General features: G+C 47.9%; 1 protein-coding gene across 2 annotated transcripts in view; it reads right to left on the bottom strand.

Annotated features, from left to right (window-relative positions):
• The window catches only part of LOC134945700 (guanylate-binding protein 1-like), a 201,873-nt gene that overhangs the window by 36,986 nt on the left and 138,058 nt on the right, over positions 1-26,829 (bottom strand). Inside the window, exon 11 of one of the 2 annotated variants that reach the window (XM_063935144.1) lies at positions 303-389. The exons of the other annotated variant lie outside the window; for it this stretch is intronic. Within the exon in view, the coding sequence (XP_063791214.1) occupies positions 303-389 (87 nt within the window). The remainder of the gene's footprint in view (positions 1-302; positions 390-26,829) is intronic. 2 annotated transcript variants of the gene reach the window in all.

Below are 26,829 nucleotides of genomic sequence, written 5' to 3'. Positions count from 1 at the left end.
CCAGGAAAGACAAACACTACTTTGCAGATCAATCCTGGAAACCCCAAACACTTTGTTTAGCAAACTTTACACAAAAATTAGTTTAAAAATTATTAAAAAAACAAGCACCAACACAGGCCAACGACACTTACCTGCTCCTAAAGAACTAAAGTCTGGTTTTTGTGGACCACACCCAAAAATAAAGACAAAATTGGTTTTTTTCACCAAAAAAACAAAACCAACAAGAGAACACAAATGACAGTCAAAAACAGCATACAGACACTTCCAACAAACAAACTCCAACACAGGCCAACGACACTTACCTGCTCCTAAAGAAATAAAGTCTTGTTTTTGTGGACCACACCCAAAAATAAAGACAAAATTGGTTTTTCTCACCAAAAAGTAGATTCCTAGAAGAGAACACTAATGACAGTCAAAACAAAGAAGCACGGGAATATTTTCACAAATGGACTTGCAAAATATATATGTGTTATAAAAATTAAAACATTAAAATGTATTACAAAAACTTGCAAACACAAAAAACAAAAAAAAAAAAACAGAATACTCACAAACGAAAAGACACACAAAAAATGACTGCCTATATTCAAAACGCAAAGAAAAGGACAAAGGTATGCTTGACAATTACTCACTCTGCAAATTCCACTAGCACCTTCACGCACAAGCCAACAAACAAATGAAACTCCAAACTACCTACACTCACAGCGTGCAAACTCGGCCCTTAAATAAGCAGTGCAATCATTCACCAGATTAATAGTGTACACCTGTGTGAATTAACGATTCGCACGTAGGTATATAAGCGCACACACCTCGGCGTACACGTCATCACAAACATGGCTTCTCGTGAGCAAATCGCAGCAGAGATAGACCGCATTGCAGAGCAGCAGATGGCATTGCAGAAACAACGCATAGAGTGGCAAAGGCGCTTGTTAGAATCCGCCTCTGCGGATGTTGAGGCAGGACCTAGTACTCTGCAAATTTCTGCTTCTGAACCTCAAGAATTGAGTGTGGATACCCTGCCACACACACATAGTGAGCAAACTGAGGGAGAATTGACTTTAGCCACACAAACACAGCAGACAGAAGCTGCTAGTGAGGAGGAAGATGGAGATGACCAACCTGAAGAAACCTCACAGGCTACCTCCAGACGGAAAAAAAGACAGCCTGCATTCACTAAGAGGGAGTTGCGTGTCTTGGTCACGCAGGCCATGTCCAAAATACATAGGGGCCCCAAAAACATGGGGGCTGCTTCCAAAGAACGCATCTGGAGAGACATCACAAAATCTGTGAATGAAGTTGGCTCTGTCGTCAGAACATCACAGGAAGTGAGACGACGGTAAGTGCATCTTGACAATCCTTTTTCTGTGCTAAGTTGCCTAAAAAATGTAGTTACATGTCATGTTATGTCTAGCAAACACAAGCAGAACATGTGTGCTAGATATTTACTTTGAACAATAAGAAGACTCAACTTTTTCCCTCTTTCACAATATTTATGTAGGTGGGCCGACTTCAAATCCCGCCTGAAGGCAAAGAGGGCTGCGGAGTGGAATGCCTCAAGGGCAACAGGGGGGGGACCACCTGTCGCTGTGGAGTATACTGACTTGGAGGAGATGGCGATGGCCTGTGTGAGTTCTGAGGAGGGCCAAGGGGTGTCTCATATGGACACGGACCTGCCTGAGATTGTGACGGGACATGACTTGGAAGGTAAGTTTACACATGTATTTGTCTGAAATTTGAACTGTATTAATAATCTTAAACTAATTTTGACTCCAACTTTTCCCCCACACATTCTTCTATTTGCTTGCCACAAAACACAGCACAGGGGGGTGAACAGTTTGAGTCACAGGCCGGTTATGTGGTTGAGGCTGAGGTGGAGGGACCTAGTGGGTCTGCCAGTGTGGGCCTACAAAACCCACCTATGCAGGTTCCTACTGGCCCCCCCACCCAACCCTCTGCTATCCCGGAGATCCTGCTTGAAATTGCTAGGTATGGTGAGAGCCTAAACACATTTCAAGACGGGGTCATCCGGGAGGTAAGCCAGATAACTGTCCGGCTCACTGAGATCCGAACCTGTGTTGAGCAAGGTGTTGCTCAACTCTGCCAAAGTCTGGCAGAGATCAGGCAGGCCCAAGAACAACTGGCCTCCTCAAACCAAAGCCTTGCAACTAACATCTTGCAAGGGCTCCAGGCCATCGCTGTCTCCCTTGCCCACAGTGGCAGAGAGCCAACCACATCGGCTCCCTCCCCTGCCCCTGCCCAGGAAGAACAGGACACTGGGCAGGCCCAACGAAGGTCACTCCGCAGACCAAGCAAAGAAGATCAGCCTCAGGCGGGGCCAAAAAGAAGAAAGTGATGTCTCTCCAGATGGGCAGCACCCATGTTTTTGTAGTTGCCTCTATGTTATTTTGGACTTGGCTTGTGTGGCCAGAATGGATCACTCCCTCTTAGTGAAATGTCTTTTTTTCTGTTTGGAGGAATTGTAGCCTGTGAGTTTCTTTTAAAAAACAACAGAGCCATCTTCCTCTCACTAGTGTGCTGGGTATTGTTGTGTTTGTGTGGTGGATACTAATTCTTTCTCAGTTTGTGTCACATTTTTGTGTGGCAGGGTGTGAAATATGTTGAATTTATAATTTACTTTTGTCAGAAGCAGAAATTTGCAGAGTACTGAGTTCTGCAATATAATTTTTGTCAGTGCCATCTGCTTGGTGCTTGGTCTATCTCTGCCTGTGAGACTCATGTGGAGCCATGTTTAAATGTTGGATCATATTATTTCTGAAATAAAAAATTTAATTTCAAAATGTGTGCAATTTCTTGAAGGTAATGCATTAGCAAAATCTTACTTACAAAAATATTATGTCAACATATAGACACTTGGTGACCAATCTGCTAATTATCCTTAAAACATTTTTAATTAAAAAAAAAAAGTTTGTTTTGCACCACACTTTAAGGTCCATATTAATAAAACAGACACGACAACTTGATAAAATATCTTTGGACAACATGACATCATTGAAAACATTGACAGATGTTAAAAACCTATATTATTGTGACTTTGAAAAATAAATCAGTGTATGCGGCATTATGTGGGTGCTGGTTAATTGATCAGAATGTGGCAGAATTATCTAACTTAAAATAAAAATGTAACTTGTTTGTATTTAGTAGTCTAACACACATTCACACATTTCTGCACAATGCTTACACACCAAGTTAAACACAAATAACAACCTTATTTAGCAGTGTGTGAGATTAATATGTGAGTAGAATAAACATGTAATGTGTGTTCAGTCAATTGCTGGTTGGTAACTTTCATGGGCTCAGTAATTAACAAGTAATTGAACATCAGATGAATGTGCTCTCCAATTAACTGCTAATTACTGCATACACACTTGTACCAGTACTTCGCAAATGTAGAGTAACTGCAGACCTACTCTGCTGCTGCGTGAATGTTGCTACGATTTCCTATGTTAGTTTTAACAGCGACAAAGTTTATGTGCGAAAAACACGCCCATTGCAAGTTGCATACTCCCACACAGTACGCCCACTTTCACGCCCATGTCGGAGCATTGCGAAGTCTCGCCTCCGCCACGCCCACGACACTCCTTGTTTTCGTTTGGCAGTTACGGCTTTTTTTGTTCAAAGTAATTTTGCACAGTTGTCGTACGTATGTCTTCGCGCATGCGTAATCACGCATTTGCGCATGCGCAGATACTTACATTTCGGACATTTGCGATGCGATGACTCTTAGCGATCAACTCGGAATGAGGGCCATAAGACGGTCGTCGGCTGGAAATACACGTTAGTCAAGTGGCGCGGGTACCCTGCAAAATTTAACAGTTGGGTCGACGCATCAGAGATAAAAGATATATAAAACGCGATGAGCTCTAAACAAAGGTGAGCGATGGCTGACAAATTGTTCTACATAACCTTGCTGAGTAACGCCTCAGCGGAAACATTTCTGCTAAATAAGATTTCTAACTACACAACAAAACTTGCAAAGGCGGTAGACTTAAACGGTGAGTGGGAAGTCGCTCTTACAGAGATACAATACCCGCACACGTGGAATACTTTGTATACACAAGATTGTAGGTTATAAATAACACAGGATGGCATGCTTTCCAAGACAGTTGAGAATTTCACAACCGTGTGCATTAAACCCGGTTTTTATAAAACAATCAATGCGCTACTAAATGTAATCAATGCGGAATTTGGGCGGCATAAACTGGATGGTGGAATAAGACTAACGTACGATACGCTTGAACGCGTTGTAACATGCGACAGTAAGCTGATGTATCATCTTACAGCCAGTGATAAACTGACAAGGATCCTTGGTTTACAACCTAAAACTAGGATTTCTAAACCATGCGCTGACCTCAAAGGCGGCCAATATACGCTGTATGTGTACACAGATATTATCGAACACCAGAGGGTCGGGGATAGTTATGTACCGCTACTTCACACTGTTGAAATGAAGGGCTATAACAATGAGGTGATCACAATACGATACAAGAAGCCAGATTACGTACCTTTGTGCAAAGTGCATTTTGCCACCGTATCCATAGAGATAAAGAACGACCAGAATGAGAACATCGCATTTAAGTTTGGGAAAGCGATCGTGAAACTACACTTTAGACGTCGCAAAAACTATATTAACTAAACAGAATGGTTGCTGTTAAAAATTATCATGATCTGGCTCTCTATGCGCAATATTATAAAACGCAAGCCGGTAATGGATTACCAGGTTTTCACGGCAGCGCATACATGTACGGATGCGGTTTAGGCGGTATTTTTCAAAGTCTTTTCAGAAAAGCTGTCCCACTTTTCCGGAGAGGTTTAGCGTTAGCTAAACTGCACATGAAGAACGCGGCACGTAATATCGCGAAAGACGTTATCAGACAAGCCACAACGGCTGTGGTGAATAAAATACACAATGCGAACCAAGCAAAACAAGATGGTTCAGGAATAATATATACAAGAAAAGGTGTGTCTAAAAGAAAACAGAAGCGTATGATAGCGCTTCCGCCTTGGGACATACCCTTTTTAAATAAAAACCAGAGACGATGCAACTCAAAGATAAGAGAAAGCTGAAGAGCGCCGTTGTTGATATGTTTTAATCAACATGTCTTTTATACACTCCGAGTCCGTTGAATGCGCAAAAACAGAGCTGGATCTTTTTGACGTGCCCCCGACACAAACTAGCATAGAGAAAAGTCTATACGTCGAAGTTCAACCTTTAGCGGCATTATCCGACACATCGCCGCTTGAATTTTATATAGCGGCCAGTGACGAACAATACTATCTCCCAGTTACTCTGATCCTATATACAGTAACCTCATCTCTCTGCCTCTCCCAGTTACTCTGATCCTATGTACAGTAACCTTCTTTCTCTGCCTTTCCCTGTTACTCTGACTCAGTGCCGTAACTAGGCATTTTAGCGCTGTGTGCAAGAAACGGCATTGGCGCCCCCCCATGGAAGAAAGGAGCAGTGCGCGCCGCAGGCGCGCAAAATTTATAGGGGCGTGGCTTCATGGGAAGGGGTGTGGCCACAAAATAATACCAATTCATACTACGGTGCACAGTAGTCTCCATTATTCAAATTACGCTGCACAGTAGCGCCACTACACCAGGTAGAGCTCCTTTTACACATTACAGCAGACAGTCCCCCTTTTTACACATTACGGCAGATAGCGTCCCCTTTTTACACATTACGGCAGACAGCGTCCCCCTTTTTACACATTACGGCAGACAGCGTCCCCTTTTTACACATTACGGCAGACAGAGTCCCCCCTTTTTACACATTACGGCAGCCAGGGGGGCAGATTTAACCTATTAGCATTAGCAGCCAAAGGACTTTGCATTCTCTGCCTGCAGATCTCACATCATGCACTCATACAGGGAGCAAGGGCCAGTCTGCAAAGTACTTGCCACTATACAATTGTAGTCAACAGTGTTTGAATCCACTTGTAAAAATGACAAGTAGATTGCAGACTGGCCCTTATTTACAGCATGAGCTCTGCATTCTGACTGCAGCTGGAGAAATCAATGGAATAGAGGAGCCGGAGGTTAGCGGTCATCGAGACTGCTGATAAGATTTACAACATCAGTGTCATCTCCTTTATAGCAGCAGTTACAAGTTACAAGCTTACTTCATCCTGTGTGTGACTGGTTTCTGCTACTAGCCCAGTAGCACTGCTTCATATCCACTTTCAGCTCACTGTCCTGCACACAGCAAGCAAACGCGATGTGATTGAACGTCAGGGAGCATGCCGTAAATAACCTGCAGAGCAGCCTGAAAGAAAGTAGGCGGGGTCTCTGCCTTGCTATCTCGGGGTCTGCAGACTTCAGAGTCCCCCTCCCTCCTCCTGCTCCCTTCGCTCCGGCGCACATCACAGGGAACAGGCGGCTTGTAATGAGTCAGTCTGACTCATTACAATGCTGCACACTTTGTGCACCTTGAACGGGTATGCGGGCAGTTGGAGCGCAGGGGTAATATGCGCTCTAACTAGGTGTGCGCTGTGGGCAATGCCCCTTTTGCACACACCTAGTTACGGCACTGCTCTGACTCTATAAACAGTAACTTCCTCTCTCTGCCTCTCCCAGTAACTCTGATCCTATGTACAGTAAGTTAGTGATGTGCACCGGATATTTTTCGGGTTTTGTGTTTTGGTTTTGGATTCGGTTCCGCGGCCGTGTTTTGGATTCGGACGCGTTTTACCAAAACCTTTCTGAAAATGTTTTGTCGGATTCGGGTGTGTTTTGGATTTGGGTGTTTTTTTATAAAAAACCCTCAAAAACAGCTTAAATCATAGAATTTGGGGGTCATTTTGATCCCATAGTATTATTAACCTCAATAGCCATAATTTCCACTCATTTTCTGTCTATTCTGAACACCTCACACCTCACAATATTTTTAGTCCTAAAATTTGCACTGAGGTCACTGGATGACTAAGTTAAGCGACCAAAGTGGCCGACACAAACACCTGGCCCATCTAGGAGTGGCACTGCAGTGTCAGACAGGATGGCACTTCAAAAAAATAGCCCCCAAACAGCACATGATGCAAAGAAAAAAAGAGGCGCAATGAGGTAGCTGTGTGACTAAGCTAAGCGACCCAAGTGGCCGACACAAACACCTGGCCCATCTAGGAGTGGCACTGCAGTGTCAGAAAGGATGGCACTTCAAAAAATAGTCCCTAAACAGCACATGATGCAAAGAAAAAAAGAGGTGCACCAAGGTCGCTGGATGGCTAAGCTAAGCGACCCAAGTGGCCGACACAAACACCTGGCCCATCTAGGAGTGGCACTGCAGTGTCAGACAGGATGGCACTTCAAAAAAATAGTCCCCAAACAGCACATGATGCAAAGAAAAAAAGAGGCGCAATGAGGTAGCTGTGTGACTAAGCTAAGCGAACCAAGTGGCCGACACAAACACCTGGCCGATCTAGGAGTGGCACTACAGTGTCAGACAGGATGGCAGATTAAAAAAATAGTCCCCAAACAGCACATGATGCAAAGAAAAAAAGAGGCGCAATGAGGTAGCTGTGTGACTAAGCTAAGCGACCCATGTGGCCGACACAAACACCTGGCCCATCTAGGAGTGGCACTGCAGTGTCAGACAGGATGGCACTTCCAAAAATAGACCCCAAACAGCACATGATGCAAAGAAAAATTAAAGAAAAAAGAGGGGCAAGATGGAATTGTCCTTGGGCCCTCCCACCCACCCTTATGTTGTATAAAACAGGACATGCACACTTTAACAAACCCATCATTTCAGCAACAGGGTCTGCCACATGACTGTGACTGAAATGACTGGTTGGTTTGGGCCCTTACCAAAAAAGAAGCAATCAATCTCTCCTTGCACACACTGGCTCTACAGAGGCAAGATGTCCACCTCCTCCTTTTCCTCCGATTCCTCACCCCTTTCACTGTGTACATCCCCCTCCTCACAGATTATTAATTCGTCCCCACTGGAATCCACCAATTGCTGGTGAATGTATCCACGGAGGAATTGATTATAATTAATTTTGATAAACATCATCTTCCCTACATTTTCTGGAAGTAACCTCGTACACCGATTGCTGACAAGGTGAGCGGCTGCACTAAACACTCTTTCAGAGTACACACTGGAGGGGGGGCAACTTAGGTAAAATAAAGCCAGTTTGTGCAAGGGCCTCCAAATTGCCTCTTTTTCCTGCCCGTATACGTACGGACTGTCTGAGGTGCCTACTTGGATGCGGTCACTCATATAATCCTCCACCATTCTTTCAATGGTGACAGAATCATATGCAGTGACAGTAGACGACATGTCAGTAATCGTTGGCAGGTCCTTCAGTCCGGACCAGATGTCAGCACTAGCTCCAGACTGCCCTGCATCACCGCCAGCGGTGCCTTTTCCTCGCACCCCCAGTTGCGGGAGAATGTGAAGGAGGAGCTGCTGACGGGTCACGTCCTGCTTGACTTGACAATTTTCTCACCAGCTGGTCTTTGAACCTCTGCAGACTTGTGTCTGCCAGAAAGAGAGATACAACGTAGGTTTTAAATCTAGGATCGAGCACGGTGGGCAAAATGTAGTGCTCTGATTTCAACAGATTGACCACCCGTGAATCCTGGTTAGCGAATTAAGGGCTCCATCCACAAGTCCCACATGCCTAGCGGAATCGCTCTGTTATAGCTCCTCCTTCAATGTCTCCAGCTTCTTCTGCAAAAGCCTGATGAGGGGAATGACCTGACTCAGGCTGGCAGTGTCTGAACTGACTTCACGTGTGGCAAGTTTAAAGGGTTGCAGAACCTTGCACAACGTTGAAATCATTCTCCACTGCGCTTGAGTCAGGTACATTCCCCCTCCTTTGCCTATATCGTAGGCAGCTGTATAGGCTTGAATGGCCTTTTGCTGCTCCTCCATCCTCTGAAGCATATAGAGGGTTGAATTCCACCTCGTTACCACCTCTTGCTTCAGATGATGGCAGGGCAGGTTCAGGAGTGTTTGCTGGTGCTCCAGTCTTCGGCACGTGGTGGCTGTACGCCGAAAGTGGCCCGCAATTCTTCGGGCCACCGACAGCATCTATTGCACGCCCCTGTCGTTTTTTAAATAATTCTGCACCACCAAATTCAATGTATGTGCAAAACATGGGACGTGCTGGAATTTGCCAACATGTAATGCACGCACAATATTGGTGGCGTTGTCCGATGTCACAAATCCCCAGGAGAGTCCAATTGGGGTAAGCCATTCTGCGATGATGTTCCTCAGTTTCCGTAAGAGGTTGTCAGCTGTGTGCCTCTTATGGAAAGCAGTGATGCAAAGTGTAGCCTGCCTAGGAACGAGTTGGCGTTTGCGAGATGCTGCTACTGGTGCCGCCGCTGCTGTTCTTGCTGTGGGAGGCAATACATCTACCCAGTGGGCTGTCACAGTCATATATTCCTGAGTCTGCCCTGCTCCACTTGTCCACATGTCCGTGGATAAGTGGACTTTGGGTACAACTGCATTTTTTAGGACACTGGTGACTCTTTTTCTGACGTCTGTGTACATTTTCGGTATCGCCTGCCTAGAGAAATGGAACCTAGATGGTATTTGGTACCGGCGACACAGTACCTCAATCAAGTCTCTAGTTCCCTGTGAATTAACGGTGGATACCGGAACCACGTTTCTCACCACCCAGGCTGCCAATGCCTGAGTTATCCGCTTTGCAGCAGGATGACTGCTGTGATATTTCATCTTCCTCGCAAAGGACTGTTGGACAGTCAATTGCTTACTGGAAGTAGTACAAGTGGTCTTCCGACTTCCCCTCTGGGATGACGATCGACTCCCAGCAGCAACAACAGCAGCACCAGCAGCAGTAGGCGTTACACTCAAGGATGCATCGGAGGAATCCCAGGCAGGAGAGGACTCGTCAGACTTGCCAGTGACATGGCCTGCAGGACTATTGGCTTTCCTGTGTAAGGAGGAAATTGACACTGAGGGAGTTGGTGGTGTGGTTTGCAGGAGCTTGGTTACAAGAGGGAGGGATTTAGTTGTCAGTGGACTGCTTCTGCTGTCACCCAAAGTTTTTGAACTTGTCACTGACTTCTGATGAATGCGGTCCAGGTGACGTATAAGGGAGGATGGGGAAAATGTATTAACCTGAAGACGGCATAAGGAAGTGATAAACCAGTGATATGTGCAAGTGATAAAGGCACCAGCCAATCAGCTCCAATATGTAAATTAACAGTTAGGATCTGATTGGCTGGTGCCTTTATCACCTTGCACATATCATTGGTTTATCACTTCCTTGTGCTACCTCCAGGTTAATACATCTGCCCCGATGTTCCTAGGTGGTTAACGTCCTTACCCCTACAGCTTGACAAAGGCAACACACGGCTTGACACCAGTTGTCCGCATTTCTGTTGAAATAATTCCACACCGAAGAGGTGATTTTTTTTGTATTTTGACCAGGCATGTCAATGGCCATATTCGTCCCACGGACAACAGGTGTCTCCCCGGGTGCCTGACTTAAACAAACCACCTCACCATCAGAATCCTCCTTGTCAATTTCCTCCCCAGCGCCAGCAACACTCATATCCTCATCCTGGTGTACTTCAACAGTGACATCTTCAATTTGACTATCAGGAACTGGACTGCGGGTGCTCCTTCCAGCACTTGCAGGGGGCGTGCAAATGGTGGAAGGCGCCACCTCTTCCCGTCCATTGTTGGGAAGGTCAGGCATCGCAACCGACACAATTGGACTCTCCTTGGGGATTTGTGATTTAGAAGAACGCACAGTTCTTTGCTGTGCTTTTGCCATCTTAACTCTTTTAAGTTTTCTAGCAGGAGGATGAGTGCTTCCATCCTCATGTGAAGCTGAACCACTAGCCATGAACATAGGCCAAGCCCTCAGCCATTCCTTGCCACTCCGTGTCGTAAATGGCATATTGGCAAGTTTAAGCTTCTCATCAGACGCTTTTAATTTTGAATTTTGGGTCATTTTACTGAACTTTTGTTTTTTGGATTTTACATGCTCTCTACTATGACATTGGGCATCGGCCTTGGCAGACGACGTTGATGGCATTTCATCGTCTCGGCCATGACTAGTGGCAGCAGCTTCAGCACGAGGTGGAAGTGGATCTTGATCTTTCCCTATTTTACCCTCCACATTTTTGTTCTCCATTTTTTAATGTGTGGAATTATATGCCAGTATCTAGAGATGTGCACCGGAAATTTTTCGGGTTTTGTGTTTTGGTTTTGGGTTTGGTTCCGCTGCTGTGTTTTGGGTTCGAACGCGTTTTGGCAAAACCTCACCGAATTTTTTTTGTCGGATTCGGGTGTGTTTTGGATTCGGGTGTTTTTTTTCAAAAAACCCTAAAGAACAGCTTAAATCATAGAATTTGGGGGTCATTTTGATCCATAGTATTATTAACCTCAATAACCATAATTTCCACTCATTTTCAGTCTATTCTGAACACCTCACACCTCACAATATTATTTTTAGTCCTAAAATTTGCACCGAGGTCGCTGGATGGCTAAGCTTAGCGACACAAGTGGCCGACACAAACACCTGGCCCATCTAGGAGTGGCACTGCAGTGTCAGGCAGGATGGCCCTTCAAAAAAATACTCCATAAACAGCACATGACGCAAAGAAAAAAAGAGGTGCAATGAGGTAGCTGTGTGACTAAGCTCAGCGACCCAAGTGGCCGACACAAACACCTGGCCCATCTAGGAGTGGCACTGCAGTGTCAGACAGGATGGCCCTTCAAAAAAATACTCCCCAAACAGCACATGACGCAAAGAAAAAAAGAGGCGCAATGAGGTAGCTGTGTGACTAAGCTAAGCGACCCTAGTGGCCGACACAAACACCTGGCCCATCTAGGAGTGGCACTGCAGTGTCACGCAGGATGGCCCTTAAAAAAAATACTCCCCAAATAGCACATGACGCAAAGAAAAAAAGAGGCGCAATGAGGTAGCTGTGTGACTAAGCTAAGCGACCCTAGTGGCCGACACAAACACCTGGCCCATCTAGGAGTGGCACTGCAGTTTCACGCAGGATGGCCCTTCAAAAAAATACTCCCCAAACAGCACATGACGCAAAGAAAAAAAGAGGTGCAATGAGGTAGCTGTGTGACTAAGCTAAGCGACCCTAGTGGCCGTCACAAACACCTGGCCCATCTAGGAGTGGCACTGCAGTGTCACGCAGGATGGCCCTTCAAAAAAATACTCCCCAAACAGCACATGACGCAAAGAAAAAAAGAGGTGCAATGAGGTAGCTGTGTGACTAAGCTAAGCGACCCTAGTGGCCGACACAAACACCTGGCCCATCTAGGAGTGGCACTGCAGTGTCACGCAGGATGGCCCTTTAAAAAAATACTCCCCAAACAGCACATGACGCAAAGAAAAATTAAAGAAAAAAGACGTGCAAGATGGAATTGTCCTTGGGCCCTCCCACCCACCCTTATGTTTTATAAACAGGACATGCACACTTTAACGAACCCATCATTTCAGCGACAGGGTCTGCCACACGACTGTGACTGAAATGACTGGTTGGTTTGGGCCCCCACCAAAAAAGAAGCAATCAATCTCTCCTTGCACAAACTGGCTCTACAGAGGCAAGATGTCACCTCATCATCATCGTCCGATTCATCACCCCTTTCACTGTGTACATCCCACTCCTCACAGATTATTAATTCGTCCCCACTGGAATCCACCATCTCAGGTCCCCGTGTACTTTCTGGAGGCAATTGCTGCTGGGGGAATGTCTCCATGGAGGAATTGATTATAATTCATTTTATTGAACATCATCTTCTCCACATTTTCTGGAAGTAACCTCGTACGCCGATTGCTGACAAGGTGAGCGGCGGCACTAAACACTCTTTCGGAGTACACACTGGAGGGAGGGCAACTTAGGTAGAATAAAGCCAGTTTCTGCAAGGGCCTCCGAATTGCCTCTTTTTCCTGCCAGTATACGTACGGACTGTCTGACGTGCCTACTTGGATGCGGTCACTCATATAATCCTCCACCATTCTTTCAATGGTGAGAGAATCATATGCAGTGACAGTAGACGACATGTCAGTAATCGTTGGCAGGTCCTTCAGTCCGGACCAGATGTCAGCATCAGCAGTCGCTCCAGACTGCCCTGCATCACCGCCAGCGGGTGGGCTCGGAATTCGTAGCCTTTTCCTCGCACCCCCAGTTGCGGGAGAATGTGAAGGAGGAGATGTTGACGGATCGCGTTCCGCTTGACTTGACAATTTTCTCACCAGCAGGTCTTTGAACCTCTGCAGACTTGTGTCTGCCGGAAAGAGAGATCCAACGTAGGTTTTAAATCTAGGATCGAGCACGGTGGCCAAAATGTAGTGCTCTGATTTCAACAGATTGACCACCCGTGAATCCTGGTTAAGCGAATGAAGGGCTCCATCCACAAGTCCCACATGCCTAGCGGAATCGCTCCGTTTTAGCTCCTCCTTCAATGTCTCCAGCTTCTTCTGCAAAAGCCTGATGAGGGGAATGACCTGACTCAGGCTGGCAGTGTCTGAACTGACTTCACGTGTGGCAAGTTCAAAAGGTTGCAGAACCTTGCACAACGTTGAAATCATTCTCCACTGCGCTTGAGACAGGTGCATTCCACCTCCTTTGCCTATATCGTGGGCAGATGTATAGGCTTGAATGGCCTTTTGCTGCTCCTCCATCCTCTGAAGCATATAGAGGGTTGAATTCCACCTCGTTACCACCTCTTGCTTCAGATGATGGCAGGGCAGGTTCAGGTGTTTTTGGTGGTGCTCCAGTCTTCTGTACGCGGTGCCTGTACGCCGAAAGTGGCCCGCAATTCTTCTGGCCACCGACAGCGTCTCTTGCACGCCCCTGTCGTTTTTTAAATAATTCTGCACCACCAAATTCAAGATATGTGCAAAACATGGGACGTGCTGGAATTTGCCCAGATGTAATGCACGCACAATATTGCTGGCATTGTCCGATGCCATAAATCCCCAGGAGAGTCCAATTGGGGTAAGCCATTCTGCGATGATCTTCCTCAGTTGCCGTAAGAGGTTTTCAGCTGTGTGCGTATTCTGGAAAGCGGTGATACAAAGCGTAGCCTGCCTAGGAACGAGTTGGCGTTTGCGAGATGCTGCTACTGGTGCCGCCGCTGCTGTTCTTGCAGCGGGAGGCAATACATCTACCCAGTGGGCTGTCACAGTCATATAGTCCTGAGTCTGCCCTGCTCCACTTGTCCACATGTCCGTGGTTAAGTGGACATTGGGTACAACTGCATTTTTTAGGACACTGGTGACTCTTTTTCTGACGTAGGTGTACATTCTCGGTATCGCCTGCCTAAAGAAGTGGAACCTAGATGGTATTTGGTAACGGGGGCACACTACCTCAAGCAATTCTCTAGTTCCCCATGAACTAACGGCGGATACTGGACGCACGTCTAACACCAACATAGTTGTCAATGCCTGAGTTATCCACTTTGCAGCAGGATGACTGCTGTGATATTTCATCTTCCTCGCAAAGGACTGTTGGACAGTCAATTGCTTACTGGAAGTAGTACAAGTGGTCTTCCGACTTCCCCTCTGGGATGACGATCGACTCCCAGCAGCAACAACAGCAGCGCCAGCAGCAGTAGGCGTTACACTCAAGGATGCATCGGAGGAATCCCAGGCAGGAGAGGACTCATCAGACTTGCCAGTGACATGGCCTGCAGGACTATTGGCTTTCCCGGGTAAGGAGGAAATTGACACTGAGGGAGTTGGTGGTGTGGTTTGCGGGAGCTTGGTTACAAGAGGAAGGGATTTACTGGTCAGTGGACTGCTTCCGCTGTAGACCAAAGTTTTTTAACTTGTCACTGACTTATTATGAAAGCGCTGCAGGTGACGTATAAGGGAGGATGTTCCGAGGTGGTTAACGTCCTTACCCCTACTTATTACAGCTTGACAAAGGCAACACACGGCTTGACACCAGTTGTCCGCATTTCTGTTTAAATAATTCCACACTGAAGAGCTGATTTTTTTGGTATTTTCACCAGGCATGTCAATGGCCATATTCCTCCCACGGACAACAGGTGTCTCCCCGGGTGCCTGACTTAAACAAACCACCTCACCATCAGAATCCTCCTTGTCAATTTCCTCCCCAGTGCCAGCAACACCCATATCCTCCTCATCCTGGTGTACTTCAACACTGTCATCTTCAATCTGACTATCAGGAACTGGACTGCGGGTGCTCCTTCCAGCACTTGCAGGGGGTGTGCAAATGGTGGAAGGCGCATGCTCTTCACGTCCAGTGTTGGGAAGGTCAGGCATCACAACCGACACAATTGGACTCTCCTTCCGGATTTGGGATTTCGAAGAACGCACAGTTCTTTGCTGTGCTTTTGCCAGCTTGAGTCTTTTCATTTTTCTAGCGAGAGGCTAAGTGCTTCCATCCTCATGTGAAGCTGAACCACTAGCCACAAACATATTCCTTGCCAGTCCGTGTCGTAAATGGCATATTGGCAAGTTTACGCTTCTCCTCAGATGCTTTTAATTTTGATTTTTGGGTCATTTTACTTATCTTTTGTGTTTTGGATTTTACATGCTCTGTACTATGACATTGGGCATCGGCCTTGGCAGACGACGTTGATGGCATTTCATCGTCTCGGCCATGACTAGTGGCAGCAGCTTCAGCACGAGGTGGAAGTGGATCTTGATCTTTCCCTATTTTTTTAACCTCCACATTTTTGTTCTCCATATTTTAATGCACACAACTAAAAGCCACCACAGGTATACAATGTGGATGGATGGATAGTATAGTATTATATTACTTATGGACGACGAGTGCACTGACGACACAGAGGTAGGTACAGCCGTGGCCTACCGTACTGCTATATATATATATATATAATATACTGTATAATAATAATAACGGACCTGGTGTACACTGTCAGCAGACTGCTAAACTAGTATGAAGAAAGAAAAAAACACCACAGGTATACAATGTAGATGGATGGATAGTATAGTATTATATTACTTATGGACGACGAGTGCACTGACGACACAGAGGTAGGTACAGCCGTGGCCTACCGTACTGCTATATATATATATATATATATATAATATACTGTATAATAATAATAACGGACCTGGTGGACACTGTCAGCAGACTGCTAAACTAGTATGAAGAAAAAAAAAACCACCACAGGTATACAATGTAGATGGATGGATAGTATAGTATTATATTACTTATGGACGACGAGTGCACTGACGACACAAAGGTAGGTACAGCCGTGGCCTACCGTACTGCTATATATATATATATATATATATATATATATATATATATATTATACTGTATAGTAATAATAACGGACCTGGTGGACACTGTCAGCAGACTGCTAAACTAGTATGAAGAAAAAAAAAACCACCACAGGTATACAATGTAGATGGATGGATAGTATAGTATTATATTACTTATGGACGACGAGTGCACTGACGACACAGAGGTAGGTACAGCCGTGGCCTACCGTACTGCTATATATATATATATATATATATATATATAATATACTGTATAATAATAACGGACCTGGTGGACACTGTCAGCAGACTGCTAAACTAGTATGAAGAAAAAAAAACTTACCACAGGTATACAATGTAGATGGATGGATAGTATAGTATTATATTACTTATGGACGACGAGTGCACTGACGACACAGAGGTAGGTACAGCCGTGGCCTACCGTGCTGCTATATATATATATATATATATATAAATAATATACTGTATAATAATAATAATAACGGACCTGGTGGACACTGTCAGCAGACTGCTAAACTAGTATGAAGAAAAAAAAAGCCACCACAGGTATACAATGTAGATGGATGGATACTATAGTATAGTATTATATTACTTATGGACGACGAGTGCACTGACGACACAGAGGTAGGTACAGCCGTGGCCTACCGTACTGCTATATATATATATATATATATATATATATATATATAATATACTGTATAATAATAATAACGGACCTGGTGGACACTGTCAGCAGACTGCTAAACTAGTATGAAGGAAAAAAAAGCCACCACAGGTATACAATGTAGATGGATGGATACTATAGTATAGTATTATATTACTTATGGACGACGAGTGCACTGACGACACAGAGGTAGGTACAGCCGTGGCCTACCGTACTGCTATATATATATATATATATATAATATACTGTATAATAATAACGGACCTGGTGGACACTGTCAGCAGACTGCTAAACTAGTATGAAGAAAAAAAAAGCCACCACAGGAGTGTTTTTCAGGCAGTATACTGGACTGGTGGTCACTGTCAGCAAAACTGTGCACTGTACTCCTGCTATAACTGCTCCCCAGTCCCCACAATTAGGCAGTGTTAGCAGTGCACTCAGCACAGATATATTTGCAGCAGTGCAGCACACTGAGTGAGCACAGATATGGTGGAGCGTTTTTTTCAGGCAGAGAAACAACGGATTAAACTCACTGGTGGTATTATAATCAAAACCCTGCACTGTACTCCCTAACAGCTGCTCCCCGTCCCCAATCCTCCCCACAATTATAACTAAGTCACTCAGTCTTTTCTACTATAACGGAGAGGACGCCAGCCACGTCCTCTCCCTATCAATCTCAATGCACGTGTGAAAATGGCGGCGACGCGCGGCTCCTTATATAGAATCCGAATCTCGCGAGAATCCGACAGCGGGATGATGACGTTCGGGCGCGCTCGGGTTAACCGAGCAAGGCGGGAGGATCCGAGTTGCTCGGACCCGTGAAAAAAAAGGTGAAGTTCGGGCAGGTTCGGATCCCGAGGATCCGAACCCGCTCATCACTAGTATCAATAGCTATGGCCTACGACTATATATACTGCGCACAACTGAAATGCACCACAGGTATGGATGGATAGTATACTTGACGACACAGAGGTAGGTAGAGCAGTGGCCTTCTGTACCGTACTGCTATATATTATATACTGGTGGTCAGCAAACTGTGCACAACTGAAATGCACCACAGGTATGGATGGATAGTATACTTGACGACAGAGAGGTAGGTAGAGCAGTGGCCTTCTGTACCGTACTGCTATATATTATATACTGGTGGTCAGCAAACTGCAAAACTGAAATGCACCACAGGTATGGATGGATAGTATACTTGACGACACAGAGGTAGGTAGAGCAGTGGCCTTCTGTACCGTACTGCTATATATTATATACTGGTGGTCAGCAAACTGTGCAAAACTGAAATGCACCACAGGTATGGATGGATAGTATACTTGATGACACAAAGGTAGGTGGAACAGTGGCCTACTGTACCGTACTGCTATATATTATATACTGGTGGTCAGCAAACTGTGCAAAACTTAAATGCACCACAGGTATGGATGGATAGTATACTTGATGACACAGAGGTAGGTAGAGCAGTGGCCTTCTGTACCGTACTGCTATATATTATATACTGGTGGTCAGCAAATTGTGCAAAACTTAAATGCACCACAGGTATGGATGGATAGTATACTTGACGACACAGAGGTAGGTAGAGCAGTGGCCTACTGTACAGTACTGCTATATATTAAATACTGGTGATCAGCAAAATTATGCACTGTACTCCTACTATATATACTACAATGCAGCACAGATATGGAGCGTTTTTCAGTCAAAGAACGTATAATACTGGTGGTCACTGGTCAGCAAAACTCTGCACTGTACTCCTCCTATATAATACTGGTGGTCCCCACAATAAAGCAGTGTGAGCACAGATAATTTTGCAGCACACTGAGCACAGATATGGAGCGTTTTTTCAGGCAGAGAACGTAGATATTTGCAGCACACTGAGCACAGATATTTGCAACACACTGAACACAGATATTTGCAGCCCCCTGAACATAGAAACTGAGAGGACGCCAGCCACGTCCTCTCACGATCATCTCCAATGCACGAGCAAGGCGGGAGGATCCGAGTTGCTCGGACCCGTGCAAAAAAAGGTGAAGTTCGTGCGGGTACGGATTCCGACGAACCGGACCCGCTCATCATTACTTTATATATATATATATATATATATACACACACACACACACACAGACTGACACACTAGTTTTGCGGATCCAGCACATACTGGGTCACCTCAGTCCCTACCCCCGTGCTTGGCTCCACCCAGTTCTGGAAACCCCCCCATGCAAATCCTGCGTTTGACACTGATCATCTCCAATGCACGAGTGAAAAATGGCGGCAACGCGCGGCTCCTTATAAAGAATACGAATCTCGCGAGAATCCGACAGCGGGATGATGACGTTCGGGCGCGCTCGGGTTAACCGAGCAAGGCGGGAAGATCCGAGTCTGCCTCGGACCCATGTAAAATAGGTGAAGTTCGGGGGGGTTCGGATTCCGAGGAACCGAACCCGCTCATCTCTAATATACAGTAACCTCCTCTCTCTGCATCAACCAGTAACTCTGATTCTATATACAGTAACCTCCTCTCTGTGTCTCTCCCAGTTACCCTGATCCTATATACAGTAACATCCTCTCTCTGCCTCTCCCAGTTACTCTTATTCTATATACAGTAACCTCCTCTCTCTGTCTCTCCCAGCTACTCTGATCCTATATACAGTAACCACCACTCTGCCTCTCTCAGTTACTCTGATTCTATATACAGTAACCTCCTCTCTCTGCCTCTCACAGCTACTCTGACCCTATATGGAGAGAGAATTGACTGCATAGGAAAGGAAAGAGTTGAACATCCAGTGAGGGGTGGACCTAGCTGTGAGGAAAGTACAACCTTTGGAAAAGGGGAGGGTTAATATATATAGGGAATGCTAGGCCATTTTGCTCTCTCTTGTTGCTGAATTGCCTTGGGGTGAGTGCTGCATAGCAGAGTCTCCCCCTTAATTGTCAGTTTAAATCAATTGCATTGTCAAGCCTTCTCCCTACATTACACCTGCTTGTGTCATGGCTTCCTCTCGCCCTCGCCGTTCCGCCTGGACCCCCGCTCGGTACCGCATACCGGGTGGTGGAGCTGGGCCCGAGGACGGGCTGGCTGGCCCTGTGGACGGCGTCCCGTCCCCCGGGGCCTGCACAGGCTCTGGCGGGGTCACGGAGCAGCGGACGCGGTCATCCGTACCGCTGGGGGCCGAGCCGGCTTTGCCGGCCGGGCGCGGGCGGTGGGGAGGGCCGGAGGCTCAGTCATTCCGCCCGGGGGTGGAAGGGCAGCAGCCCTCACCTCCGGCCGCGGCGACGGACACAGCAGTGCCTTGCGCTCGCGGGCGCGCCGCGGTGGGCGCCCGTCGATGGAGCCGCAGGAGTCTCCGGTCTCTTCCCCCTTGTCAGGGCAGCACGGCGGTACCAGGCGAGGAGGGGGAATCAGGCGGGAGGCGGCGGTTAGCCGGACGAGGCCCGTCGCGGGGCCTCGTCTGTCGGATACAACAAGTGAGGTGGACGGAGGCTTGTCGGCGGGAAGAGGCGGGCTTGTCGGCGGGAATGCGCCGTTCGCGCATGAGTGCACGCAGCGGCGCCGCTAGTCTCCTCTTCTCCCCAGCTCACTCCCCTGCAGCCGGAGTCCGGCGTGGAGCGGGGGAGGAGGAGAGACAGGGAATGGGTAGTAGGCAGCAGGGCTGCACATAACAATAGAAGCTCTCGCCGAGGGGCCACCCCAGCGGGCGGATTTGCCACGCTGGAGGATTCCGTGTCTGAGCAGTCGACGGCATCAGGTGAGGTGGAGCACACGGGGTCGGGCTCTTACACGCGCTCTAGTTCTAGCTGCTCTTCCTCTTCTTCCTCTTCCTCTTCTCTGTCGTCGCCGGCGTCCGAAGTCAGTAGTACGGCTAGGGCGAAGAAGCGCGCGACAAAATACGCCAAGAGGGTGGCGGGTCAGCAGGAGAGACGGAAGAGACGCAAGTGGCTTAGCGAGAACGCTCGCAGGGCCAAGAAGCGCCGCGATTTGCTAGGGGTAGTCCACTGCGACTACACTGCCGTGATGCGGGGGCTGAGGGACAGCTGCCGTAGGAAAATATGCAAGGGGTACTACGTTGATATGTTCGTATTGACGAAAGACGCAAAGAAGGACTATAAGTCGGCGTCAGCCAAGAAGGGCATCGGGGCCGAGGCTTTCCGCACCTTCGATAACTGTCTGGCCGGTTTTTGTGTCTTCGCGGCTTGTTACCTGGAAGACAGGCCAGACGAGCATATGAACATCATTCGTTACCTGCATTTAATCCACGACATGCAGCGCACATCGTCGGGCGTAGAATGGCGGAGTTACGACGAGAAATTCCGGGAAAAGCAGGACTGCCTGCAAGTGATAGACTTCGGCTGCAAGGACGTCGAAGTCTGGCTACAAGTCACCCGGGCTTCTCAACAGGCTAGGGAGCCCCGGATTCCGGGGGCGGACAGGCACCGCGCAGGGTCATCCACCCAAGGGACCGGCGCGGACGGTGGATCGGGCAAGACAGGTAGGTCGGCCGTCCGCGGAGGGGGGCAGGCCGTCGCAAAAGGGAAATGCTTTGCGTTTAACAATGCGACCTGTTCCTTCGACAAGCAGTGTCGGTTTCGACATTTGTGCTTGCAATGCGGCGGCTCCCACCCAGCCTCTACCTGCTTTAAAGGCAGTCGCCAGGGTGCCCGGGGTAAGCAAAATTACCCAAGACCTGGCACAAGCGGGAGCGCCCCGCAGAGCTCCAACGCCAATTAGTTTGGATACAATGGGCAAGTGGTTGCGGTGTTATCCAAATAGGGCGGACGCGCAGTTTTTGTTTGACGGTTTTAGTTTTGGTTTTCGCTTGCCTGTTGCGAGCAAGGTTTCGGTCCGGGCCCAACGGAATCTCCAGTCTGCTCGTGCCTTGCCGTCGGTGCTGCGGAAGAAAGTGGATAAGGAGGCTAGGTTGGGTAGGATGGAGGAACCGTTTACCTCACCCCCGGTGGATGACTTGGTTCCCAAGAAGACTCCAGGTTCTTTTAGGCTCATTCAGCATCTGTCTTACCCGTCGGGGTCGTCGGTCAACGACGCGATACCGCCGGCTCATTGCTCGGTGGTGTATCAGTCGTTTGACGAGGCGCTAGAGCTGGTCCGTAGTTACGGGCCTGGGGCTCTTATGGCTAAGATAGATGTGGAATCCGCATTTCGGTTGCTGCCATTGCATCCGGACTCATTCCGTTTGATGGGTTTTCGGATTGGGTCGGAGTATTTCATCGACAAGTGTTTGCCGATGGGATGTTCCGTGTCCTGCTAGTTTTTCGAACGGTTTAGCACATTCCTGCATTGGTGCGTGGAGTCTTCGTCAGGGGGTCACGGGGTCGCCCATTACCTTGATGACTTCCTGTGTGTGGGGCCGGCAAATTCACCACGGTGTGGCGACTTACTATTCAGCATCCGAGCTCTGTTTTTTCACTTCGGCGTTCCCGTGGCCGAGGATAAAATAGAGGGGCCGGTCTCCTGTTTGTCATTTTTGGGGATTGAAATCGACACGGTGGCGGGATCGTGTCGACTGCCTCAGGACAAGGTTGCGAAGCTTCGCGAGGCTATCTGCCGGTTCGGAAGGTCGCGCAAGGTCACTCTGCGGCAGGCGCAGTCCTTGCTGGGCATTTTAAACTTGCTTGTCGGGTAATCCCGATGGGCAGGGTTTTCTGCCGGAAGCTGGAAAGGGCGACTGCGGGTTGTGCCAGACCACATCATTTAGTGCGTTTGTCCTCCGAGATTCAGAGGGATTTGGCCGTATGGGCCTCGTTCCTGGAGGACTTCAACGGGGTGTGTATATGGCAAGCCCCAACGGTCGACAGCGCCGGGCTGCAGCTGTTTACCGACGCGGCGGGTTCCTCTGGGTTCAGTTGCTATCTGGAGGGATCTTGGTGCGCGGCCTCGTGGCCGGCAGAATGGCATCGCGAGGGTTTCACTAAGGACCTTTTGCTGCTGAAACTTTCCCCCATTATGGTGGCGCTGGAGGTTTGGGGCGATCGGCTGGCTCATCGCAGCATCTTGTTTAGATGTGACAATCTGGGCGTGGTGCATGCGATAAATAATCAGAGGGCGAAGTCGCTGGTGGTCCTGAGGGTGCTGGGACAGTTGCTGTTGACATGCCTGCGTAGGAACGTGTGGTTCCGCGTGCAGCATGTGCCTGGGCTGGAGAATGGAATTGCCGACGCATTGTCACGAGGGCAGTGGGAAAGGTTTTGTTTGTTGGCACCCGAGGCCGACGAGCATGGTTTTCATTGTCCCGGTTATGTCTGGCAGGTGATCGGTCCGGACTGGAGGGTCTAGCGATGCGGTCAGTCGCACCGAACACGCTTAAGGCTTACGGGCAAGCTTGGAGCGAGTGGGAGGAGTTTGTTCAAGGACAAAGTCAACAAGGTAAGAGCGGGCATCGGATGATGCTTTCTTTTATTTGGCAGCTATATGTTACGGGTAGGTCCAGAGCGGTGGTTTCCCGGTACTTGGCTGGTATTTCGTTCTTAAGCAAAATCAGGGGCGTCCCTGACGTGACGAAGAGCGGGATTCTGCTGAAGGCGATGAAGGGATGGGCGCGCGTGGCGCCAACGCCGCCTGATAGGAGGCGGCCCATTGATGCTGCCTTGCTTCCGGCTGTCATCAGGGCGGTTGGCGGTATCGCGTCGTCCATGTTTGAGTCGCTGCTGTTCAGTTTGGCGTTCTCAATGGCCTATCACGGTGCCTTTCGGGTATCGGAGTGGTGGCGCCTTCTAAGCGAGCAGATTCGCGCATGCTTGTCGGGGACGTGGTGGTGGGTGAGAGGTCCTTGCTGTGCAGATTGCATCGCTCTAAGACGGACCAAGTTGGTAGAGGTCGCTGGGTCACTTTGGTTCCGGCACTCGAGGAGAGCATTTGCCCAGTGAGGTTGGCAGGTCAATATGCGGCAGTACGGCCCGATGGTCGGGGGTCATGGCTGCTGCATTATGACGGTCTGCCGGTGACGAAATATCAGTTTCGTTGGATGCTGGGTCGCTGTCTGGCGAGCTTGGGCCTTCCACCCGCTGCTTTCGGGACGCATTCCTTCCGCATTGGGGCTGCGACGACGGCTGCGTCGGCAGGGTTTTCCGTGGCTGAGATCCAGGCGGTGGGGCGATGGAAGTCGTCAAGTTACAGACGATATATTTGCCCCGTCGCATGAGATGTCGGCTTGCATGGGGTTGTTTAAGTTGTAGTTGTGATAAGTTATGTTGTACAGTTCAGTACGTTCTTGTGTTGTGCGTCTGTTTGTCCCCCCCTTTTTTATCCTACTCAGGGATTAGCCACTCGCCGCTGCTGGCAGCGGGGGTCTGGAGTTCTTTTGCGATTTTTTGCCTGACTTGACGGACTGAATTCTAATCCACAATTCGGCTGATCAGTTCTAATCAAAGTCCCTCAGCAGGTTTTTACGCTTTCACCTCCAGCTGAATGCTTACATGTTTTTCCCATTTTATACCCCCCTCCCCCCCCCCCGTTTATTTTATTATTTTAATTTTGATCTTCCCATTTGTGTGTTTATGTTGTGCTTCATATTGGCTGGAAGCTTGTGCAGATCGGCTAGGCCGTGACTTCTGCAATAAACGAAATCTCAATTTTTTCTTTTGGCAGATCCTTCAGGTTAATGCGTTTAATAACAATGCTATAGATAATTAGTAACCAATTTTACCCCCTTTCCTTCTCTTCAGGTTGGTTTGACGATGACTTGGCTATATGGGTGGTTGGCCACTCTTATGTGTATTGGGCAGCCAGGTTTTTGGCCTCGGAGGGGGCACAGAGGTTTCCTAGGGCTCAGGGAGTTTGTTGGCTCGGTTGGCGGGGGATGATGTGGAATGAGCTGAAGAGTAGACTAGTCAGTCAGGCCAGCGAACATGGAGTCCCTAGGGTGCTGGTTGTCCATTTAGGTGGCAACGACCTGGGGAAGAGGACATCTTTGGAGTTGCGGTGGGCTATGATAAAGGATCTGGCCAGTGTGGCCGCAGCTTGGACCAATTGTGTCTTGGTGTTCTCGATGATGGTGCCAAGGTTGAGTTGGCAAGGTGTGGCGGATGGGCGCCTGATTGATGAGGCCAGGCAGAAGGTGAATGGGGCGGTGGCGAAGTGGGTGTTGTCCCACGGAGGCAAAGTGGTTCGCCACCCTAGGATTCGGTTCCGAGACAGTCACCTTTTTCGGCCTGATGGTGTGCATCTGTCCAATGAGGGGATGATGCTTTTCCTGGAGGATCTGTGTCTAGTGTTGCAGGAGTTAGGGTAAGGTTATGGTGGCGGTGCAAAGACTCTGGGAGGAGTCTTTCGCTGTTGGCGGAAAAGAACGGCAGGTTGTAGTTTGTATTGTTAGCTGTAGTGATTTACAGTTTGGTGTGGTTTAGGTGCACTCACCTCCATCGACTTTTAGGGCCGCTCGACCACCCGTCCGGGGGCAGCGGCAGGCACCCATCAGGGTGGGTAGTCACTGTGGGGGTTGAGTTGGGCACCTATTACCGATTTGATAGTTTGTATTTAAATTAGGATAGTTTTGAATTTTAATATTCTTAAGGTTAGAGTCAGTTCAATAGAGCCGTTCTTTTTTCTGCCACCATATGCCGGCTGAATCGGCATGTTAACCAAAATTTTCAATTACAGGTTTGCTTATGGTTAGGGTATAATAAATAGCTAGCAATTTTTCTGCCAAATTCAAGTCTCCGTGTCATTATTTCTTGGTATTAGAGGTAATGAATGCTTTACTTTGATTGAAGGGGTCCACCGAGTATCATTAGGATGTTTAACAGTAACCTCCTCTCTCTGTCTCTCCCAGCTACTCTGATCCTATATACAGTAACCTCCTCTCTGTGTCTCCCAGTTACTCTGATTCTATATACAGTAACCTCCTCTCTGTGTCTCCCAGCTACTCTGATCCTATATACAGTAACCTGCTCTCTGTCTCTCCCAGCTACTCTGATCCTATATACAGTAACCTCCTCTCTGTGTCTCCCAGTTACTCTGATTCTATATACAGTAACCTCGTCTCTCTGCCTCTCCCAGTTACTCTGATTCTATATACAGTAACCTCCTCTCTCTGTCTCTCCCAGCTACTCTGACCCTATATACAGTAACCTCCTCTCTCTGTCTCTCCCAGCTACTCTGATCCTATATACAGTAACCTCCACTTTGCCTCTCTCAGTTACTCTGATTCTATATACAGTAACCTCCTCTCTCTGCCTCTCACAGCTACTCTGACCCTATATACTGTAACCTCCTCTCTCTGTCTCTCCCAGCTACTCTGATCCTATATACAGTAGTGATGAGCGGGTTCGGTTTCTCGGAAACCGACCCACCCGAACTTCAGCCTTTTTACACGGGTCCGAGCCGTGCTCGGATTCTCTCGTGTGGCTCGGGTAAACCGAGCGCGCCCGAACGTCATCATCCCGCTGTCGGATTCTCGCGAGATTCGAATTCTATATAAGCAGCCGCGCGTCGCCGCCATTTTCACACGTGCATTGAGATTGATAGGAGAGGACGTGGCTGGCGTCCTCTCCGTTATAGTAGAAAAGACTGAGTGACTTAGTTATAATTGTGGGGAGGATTGGGGACGGGGAGCAGCTGTTAGGGAGTACAGTGCAGGGTTTTGATTATAATACCACCAGTGAGTTTAATCCGTTGTTTCTCTGCCTGAAAAAAACGCTCCACCATATCTGTGCTCACTCAGTGTGCTGCACTGCTGCATGATATATCTGTGCTGAGTGCACTGCTCACACTGTCTAATTGTGGGGACTGGGGAGCAGTTATAGCAGGAGTACAGTGCACAGTTTTGCTGACAGAGACCACCAGTCCAGTATACGTTTGTCTGCCTGAAAAACACTCCTGTGGTGGCTTTTTTTTTCTTCATACTAGTTTAGCAGTCTGCTGACAGTGTCCACCAGGTCCGTTATTATTATACAGTATATTATATA

The sequence above is a fragment of the Pseudophryne corroboree genome, chromosome 7 (assembly GCF_028390025.1).
Source record: "Pseudophryne corroboree isolate aPseCor3 chromosome 7, aPseCor3.hap2, whole genome shotgun sequence".
Lineage (NCBI taxonomy): Eukaryota > Metazoa > Chordata > Amphibia > Anura > Myobatrachidae > Pseudophryne > Pseudophryne corroboree.
This window is presented reverse-complemented; position numbering and strand designations above follow the sequence as displayed.